General features: G+C 41.6%; 2 protein-coding genes across 2 annotated transcripts in view; both read left to right on the forward strand.

Annotated features, from left to right (window-relative positions):
- Nucleotides 1–1,399, forward strand: part of f11r.1 (F11 receptor, tandem duplicate 1) — an 11,446-nt gene extending 10,047 nt beyond the window's left edge. Inside the window, exons 7-11 of the mRNA XM_031856867.1 lie at nt 16–118; nt 404–511; nt 779–791; nt 943–1,009; nt 1,156–1,399. Coding sequence (XP_031712727.1) covers nt 16–118; nt 404–511; nt 779–791; nt 943–1,009; nt 1,156–1,191 — 327 coding nt within the window. The 3' untranslated portion in view covers nt 1,192–1,399. The remainder of the gene's footprint in view (nt 1–15; nt 119–403; nt 512–778; nt 792–942; nt 1,010–1,155) is intronic.
- A 2,094-nt stretch (nt 1,400–3,493) lies between these two features.
- The window catches only part of ubash3ba (ubiquitin associated and SH3 domain containing Ba), a 17,176-nt gene continuing 12,713 nt past the window's right edge, over nt 3,494–7,956 (forward strand). Inside the window, exon 1 of the mRNA XM_031857265.1 lies at nt 3,494–4,208. Coding sequence (XP_031713125.1) covers nt 4,081–4,208 — 128 coding nt within the window. The 5' untranslated portion in view covers nt 3,494–4,080. The remainder of the gene's footprint in view (nt 4,209–7,956) is intronic.

Genomic DNA, 7,956 nt, shown 5'->3' on the forward strand with positions numbered 1-7,956 from the left:
ATTCTGTCTCTTCAGGAGTTTACCTCTACAACCAAAATGGACTCGGGTCAGTACGTCTGTGAGGCGTTCAATGATGCTGGTCCTCCTCAGCGCTCTAAAGCCTTGAAGATGGAAGTCCGTAAGTACTCTTCTCTTTCAAAACATGCTTCAGCCTGAGCTTCAAATGCAAGAGGCAGTCGTCTCTAAACCAGTTCCAGCAGCGTGCCGACACCTGAAGACCAGTAAACGGGTTTGGCAGCATCGAAGGAGCCAATAGAAACTGTAATGCTCTTCATTAGGACACTACTTTTGTTTTCATTTTTCCTTTGATCAGTTTTAGAGTTTGATTCTTCAGTTTTTGCCACACCCTGGTGTTTGACTGTAATTCAGCTGATGAACCTGGAATTGTGACGTTTCCTTTAAGGTGACGTCAACGTTGGAGGAATTGTTGCTGGGGTAATCGTGGCTCTGCTGCTAGTGGCCCTGCTGGTATTTGGCGTTTGGTATGCCCACAAGAAAGGATATCTGCCCAGTGAGTTTTCTACATTATATTAAAATCATTTACATGTGATCATCAATATTCCGATATTCATAGTTGACATTACCGGAGACCGAGAAGGTTGTCAAGTCCCCCACATGGTCGGCAAACAGTTTATTGAAAAAGCAACATTTTGGTGGTAAACTCGCTACGAGGCAACATCTTTATACTACTGGCCACAAGCTGAAACAACCAAAACATGAGTCAAATCTCTTTTGCATGTTATCCCTCTGACGTTGTTTTCCTTTCTTACCTTTACAGAGAAGACTGAAAGGTGAGAGGATTTTCTTTCTTTTTTAATACTTTCTAGACTTTAGCAGATGATCTATAGACTGACTTCACACTATTCCCTCTGTGAAATGCAGGTCTGACTGGTCTGCTCTCTCTGTGACTCGCTCAACATGTTGTTTTTATTCTCCCTGCAGCAAACCAAAGCCCAGCGTGGTCTACCAGCCCGCATCCTCACTGTACAGTGGTGGTGACGATGAAGACGTGAGTATGAGTGTTGTTGTTGTTCCAAGATATTTATATCATATTCAGGCGTGCTTGATGTTAGTTAAGGACAGGCTATAGTACTTAGTTTGGTGTTTTTTTTAGTTCCGACTGAGAGTTCTGATGTTTGATATTTTTGCTTTCAGGGGGAATTCAAACAGAAGTCGTCGTTCGTGGTATAGTCTTCATCAACGACGGGAGATCACCTCGCTTTTAAACGTCTCTCGGCATGGGATTTTCCTCAAGTCTTTCTTTTGATTTGCTCCTAAGTTGCAGTTTGTATAGACCAGTGTGATTGTTGACCTGAACCGTCTACTTTAGTGTCTCAGATGCATTGACGGTTATGAGCCCTCTTCCATATGTCGATATTATTTTAATGGCATGAGATGCGGCTACTAGAGACCCCCTTTAGCCTCCGACATGTTTCCATCGTTTTCTTTGCAGCGTGTGTTTTTGTGTGCTACGGAACTTTATTTTATTTTTTATTTTGACCAAGTTGATGCATCTGCATATACATATATCAAATCAAATGGAGTGCTGATACTCACAGTACTAGTAATAAAGGAAATCCAGGTAAATTAACTTATGTTAGAAGGAAATTGTACTCATGAGTACAGCTTGATAAAAGCTTTTCACAGACACATCTCTTATCAGTCAGTCTGTGTATGTAAGCTGAACCATTGAAGGAGCTTTTTATATCAAAAATGGATCATTGGTTGAGTGTTTTTCTTTTTTAACAAACTACAAAATTGTTGTAATGTACAATATTTTTTATTCCTATTAAAGTTTTCTTTTGTAAATACAAAACTGTTTTCACATTTATTATTTAGAACAATTTCAAAAACTGTTTTCTCTGAGCGTCCCGACATTAACAGGAATCTCTACTCCTGCTTGTGTGATCAACATTTTAGGTGCACATTCTCTTCTACACATCATTTCTAGTTGATCTAGTGGTATGTGTCTGGTATGTTGTCTGGACATCATTTTTTTGAAACCTCTGAACCACACTGGCCAAGCGAATTGGTGTTTAACTCAGTGAAGACTGACAGTTTAGTAAACGTCAAAAGCGAGGTGTTTAACAAGTATTTAAATGATTACCAGCCTCTTCTTAAAGCATCGTGTGCAGCCTTATCGTTATGATTAATTCCCCACACTGCTGTGACATGATGGTCCAAATATTAGTTCCCTCTACCTCCAGACACTAAAGTTATTCATATGTTGCCTTTGACATCCACAAATTCTCAGGCCGTATATTGAAGTGGTTTGATAAGGTCAGACATCAATCATGCGCTAATATAATCATTCAGGTACAATATTTACAATGGGGAAACCATTTTTCAAGTTTTCTACATTGCTTGACCTTTCCTTTGTAGAAAATAGAGCTGATGGATCGGCTGGTGATTGTAACTTTGCCTTATGTATTGGTTAATTAAATGTTAAACTGAGTCTGCTGTCGTGACCGGTAATATTCAGCTGTGCATAGACACAGTTAAGCTACAGTGTCAAATGTTTATTTTTGCCACTTCAGTTTTTTCATTTTTATGTGTCAAGAAAATGATCCTTTTACTGATGAGATCCCTGGCTACAAATAAGAGAGAGTGAGTTGAAGACTGACTGCTTATTGTACTTGATTAAAAATATCATGACAAAGGCTCCGCAAAACTAACACAAAAATACAAATGCCGACAGACCAAAAGTATATTACTGACAACTGCAGCTGGACTCCTACAGCTTCACTGCACATTTGAATTGGCTGTAAATAAAGTACAAATACATCATCTAGACTCCACATGCTGCATATTGTCAACACCCTGTTATGTACATACAGTATATAGACTACTATTATGACATTGAGAACACATGTATGTATAAATTGACAAACGTGAAGTTTACAACTGTCTTGCAAATTGCCGGAGGACCCAGTTAACCCAGTAATATTGACTGTGTTCAATTAACACGAGAGTGCAATATTCCCATTAATTTCAATAATGCAATTAGACACTTATACGACCCACAACAATGTTATCAGTTAAGGGACTGTTTTTCTTGTACCCAGCTCATATGAAACTGTAAACGCAAAGATTGGACAGTTTACTACAGTAAGTTATGGGCAATAAGGCCAGGTTCTGCCAGTCGTGATCTCACCACAAACGCATTTTCAAAATAAAATGCATATTCAACTGAATAGGCAATCTAAGTAGATACAAAATCAAAACAAATATTTTTTTTAATGTAAAAATGTAATATAGTGACATGTTTACAAAGTTTGACGCCCATAAATTGCTGCGGCAACTGAGGATGTCGTTGCTACTCTCGTTCCTGTGCACTGCGCATGCGTAGCGTACCAACACCCACTTTCCCCAGACAGGAAGTGTGACCAACTTTTTCCACCATCCAGCCCTACCTCGATGCTTTTCATCTTACTGCCTCGACCAAATGTGATTTCTCCGCGCTTGTGCAACAACAGCGCGTCCAACCGAGAAGAGTGTGTTACTCTCAGTTTAACTCATATTCCGCCTTAAAACACACACACACACACACACAGACTTCCGGTCCTCGCATAAATCTGCGTACTGCCTCTTTAACTAAAAGGGGCCGCGCAGCCGCAACATTTTACAGGCTGAACATCCGCCCACTCAGGACCCATTCATAAATAAGACATCGTGTGGAAAAAGAAGCTCATACAGCATCTGTTTTTTTTTTATTTTATTCAGTTGATTGTGTGCGAGGGGGCGAGCAAAGAACCAGACATGTTCACCTCGGTCGGGGACTGTGAATCGGGGGCACGGCTGAGAGGGCAGAAGTGACTTCCCATGGCTGACCCGCCTGCTGATGGTTTTGACTTTATGTGCGAGCCGTCAGGAGGCAGCTCGATCTAGCTCAGAGCGTTAGTCAAACCCAGATAAATGCTCCTTTCCTCGGAAGGTTTGGTGTTTTGTACATACTTCCGCCTCACTCAAATCACCCTCGTTTAAATAGTCCACCGCTTCCATCCTTCTTTTTTATTTTTTAAATAAATGAAAATACACCAGAGGAGCCGAGGACCTGCCATACCTATGGAGCTGTGAGTTATGGCAGCTAAAGAGGAACTGTATGCCAAAGTGACGCCGCGGAGGCAGCGGCAGAGCCGGCCAAGCACCGTCAAACATGGGTCCGCTCTGGACGTGCTGCTGTCCATGGGCTTCCCCAAGACCAGGGCGTGAGTACACATCTGCACTGTCCCAAGACACACACACACATATACACACATATACACATACGTACGTACATACACACACACACACGCGCACGCGCGCGCGCTATTATAACGAGGTTAAATCAGGCTTCCCAGCAGTATCCCTCTCTCGCCAAAGTTGCATGCCTCCTTCTCTGTCTCTCTGCGTGTTTCAGTGTCATAATCAGCTGATCTGAAGCATCTCTGCAGCCGAAAGGAGACGTGTCTGCTGTGCTATGTAATGCTGTTAACACACGGCACAGCCTATGTGGGGGGGCCATGTCGAATGACCCCTTTTAAACTGTAGTTTTTCGCTCTGGAATCCACAGCCATATATATATATATATACATGCTCCTCTCTACAGGGTTGTGCAATACGATTCAATATGTTTTAATGTTGTGCAGTGGGTAGTGAAGTTGGAGCCGTTTTATAGAGTCATGTAGTTCAATGTGCTGTGTTACGATGCATGATATTTTATATACTTATTATGTGCAAAGTTACCTGTACCTGCAAATACGAGTAAAAAGTAAAAAGTACCTCCGAAAATACTCAAATAAATAGAAGTACTACTTGATAATAAGTACGTAATACATTTGCTCCAGTACCATTACTGTACTTTGGTTACTTTCCACCAACCAATGCAAACAGAAACACAGCATCACTGGTACGTGTTTGTCTGTGGGTGTCTATGGTTTTGTTTTTTTTGGACATATTTCCCACCACAGAAGAAGAACACGAGAGATGCTCAGTGTTTTCTGACTCACACTTTTCTCTCGCCAGCGCTCCGTATTTTTCAATGGAAAGCTGATCCTGTGGGCATTCCTGCATCTTCTTCTCATTCATCCTCGAGAGAAGAGTTGCCAGGAAACAAGCACCGTTGGCTTGTGAATGTAGTGTATGGATGATGTCATTGTATTAGAAAATGACAATGTGTCGTCGTCTGCTTGCTACTAAGGTTTGTGGGCTCAAGCATCAGCGCAGTGTAACCCTTTATAGAGCCTGAACGTATGCTGAAGTGTTTGGTTGACACTGGAGGAATGTAGCAGATTGTTTCTAAGAATTTCATGAGAGTTTTAAGCAGTATTTGGCATGAAGTCTTAATATTTAAGACCACAAGTCAACAGAAGCCTTTCTCTTTTAAAACCAGAACCCAGAAAATATATAGGAATGTGGAATGTGGAGGTGCTGCATTGTCAATGAACGGGAGGGTAACTTTATAGACGTACAGAACGCAACTTTATGTTGTAAAGTATGCTTTGTAAAACCCATTTCCTTCCTGGTAACTCAACCTGTTTGACACCAGCTTGAATCCTTTTACACCTAAATATATCCTTCGATATGCTACGCATGGCCACGGACACTGAGAAGTTCTGCACGGCTCAGTTTTTATATCTCGGTCTCCTTTCACCGCGGGAACTCTTATCTAATCGCATAATCTATAATCATAATGTCCTTTCTCATCGTTTGTGTATAGTCAGTGACACGTTATACATCCAGCATCCCCATCTCGCACAAAAGCCTTTCTGTGTGTGCAGCGTGCCACGAAATTGTGTCCCATGTAGCAAAAATAAATAGTTCACTTTGAGTCTCTGTCAGCTGCGGCGGTAACCTCAGAGCTCCGTGATTAATCTGTTTTGCTAAGTACGCCAAAAGTACCGAGCAGTCTTTCTTTCTTTTTAGTAGACAGATACAGCATCTCCGAAATTAAGCCTTTTATATCTCCTGCAGAACTGGCTTCCATCGCTCTCCAGACTGCAGCTCCCTCTCCTCCTGCCTAATGAACCACTGCAGACTATATGAGTGACTGTGGCTGGTTATATGTCTGCAGACTCTCATCTATTACTGATGATCACTTTGATCAAAGGTATAAAATTCTAATGAAGCAGAATAATTCGGCGTCATTACCTTTCAAGCCTGTCTGCTGTGATGTCAGTGGAGACACAGAAACGACGAGATGATAGTGAAGATGAAAATACAGATGGGTAGGTAATGCAACACGGGTGAGGAAGAAAGTGATTGAAGAGAGATAAAACATGACGTTCTCTGAGCTAACGAGCTTACTAATGGTCAGTTTGCAAACTCACTCAGTGTTGTTGTTCGTGGTGTCACTATGGGCCTATACGCTGCTTTCATCAAACCTGTTTCCAGCAGCTGATAAACCCAGTGGACATTAACAAAAAGCAGACGGACGGAGTCAGCAACTATTATTTACAAGCTTACAGAGCCTCAGGAGGGAATGTGGGACACGCACCAGGTGGGAAAAAACCTTCCAAATAAATGCAAATAACAAGGCACAATGTGTGTCGGTGTTGTGTTTATAGCTCGCTGCGCCGCCCCCATGTTTTTACATTTTGTCAATATAATCAATGAATTAGTAAAGTACAGCTTCTACAGATATATTTTGGTAAGATAAAAAGTATTCAACACCCGGCAGAACTCTGTCCTGTAAAGAAGAACTGCGACGCTAATCCAGATTGTCACGTTGTGCTCGTTGCTTCAGCCACCGAACCAGACACAAGACAGGAAAACTTCAAAATAAACAGCTGACTTCCGAGAGGAGAAGCAGGAATAATAGGAAAATCAGTTATCAGTCATAGCTTTAGGGAACAAGGGCTTCAATGTGTTTGAGGAGTTAGTTTAAACCAGTGGGGAGCATGAATCACACACACACACGCACACACACACACACACACACACACACACACACACACACACATAGAAACAGCCCCTCTAACCCCTTTGGGGGAATTTTCTGCTGAGTCATTCAGGAATTGGCTATTGTAATCAGATAGGAGCTGGATGGACAGTGGTCTCTCTCCCTGTTCTGATGAGAGCCTGACAGACGCACAGAGTTTCATCGTGTTTATTTTTTTGCTTTTGTTTAGTTATACAACGCTGGGATTGGACAAAAGACATCAATTTTGGTTGGACAATGAGTTGCTTTGGCCTTTTTCACTTTCCTCCCACCTCAATTAACAAATACAGACCTGTGTAGTAAAGCACTGCAGGTCAATCTCTCAACCTGCTGTAAATACAATACAAATATTGAATCATTTATTTGTTTATTTCAATTTAATCTTTAAGCAGGAATTAGCCCAAAAAATACCTACCAAGTGTCATTTTTTGGATTGTATGATTCAAACTCTCTCCAACAAAATCCCTGGAGGCTGAACCTCAGTGTAAACTCTTTTCCTTTATTGTGCTGGTTGTGCAGTCTCACCAGTGTATTCAAAGTCCCCAAAAGGTCCTCACTTTGTCATTCCTCATTCACCTTGATTTAAAGCATGAGTCATCCCTGTCGTCCTAACGAGACACACGCACTATATGTGTGTGTGCAGTGTTAAATGTCGTGCTTGTGGCCAAAATAACTGGGCATACTGGAGTCACACACCTTGAAATGAATACGTTTCAGGATACAGATTTGTGTATAATCATCTGATAAGCTTTGTTTTGTTTCGTTACACAGAGGAATAATGGAAACAGGAAGTTGATGACCAAAATGTAACAGAACATCGACCGGAGTGGTGGAGGCTGAGGCCTTTTTTCACTCTGTCTGCTATTAACCAGATCTAGAAGGAGGCATAGAACCAGAGACATTCCCTGTCAGGCAATACAGCAATGTCATGTGATCTTTTAGACCAATCACAGGTGTTCTCACAGTGATGCCTGTGTGTGGAAAATTCAACTACTATACTTTGGTCAGAAAGCCTGTGTTCCCAGCAGCACTATGCC

This window comes from Anarrhichthys ocellatus, unplaced genomic scaffold (genome assembly GCF_004355925.1).
Source record: "Anarrhichthys ocellatus isolate YVR2014 unplaced genomic scaffold, GSC_Weel_1.0 scaffold18, whole genome shotgun sequence".
Classification (NCBI taxonomy): domain Eukaryota; kingdom Metazoa; phylum Chordata; class Actinopteri; order Perciformes; family Anarhichadidae; genus Anarrhichthys; species Anarrhichthys ocellatus.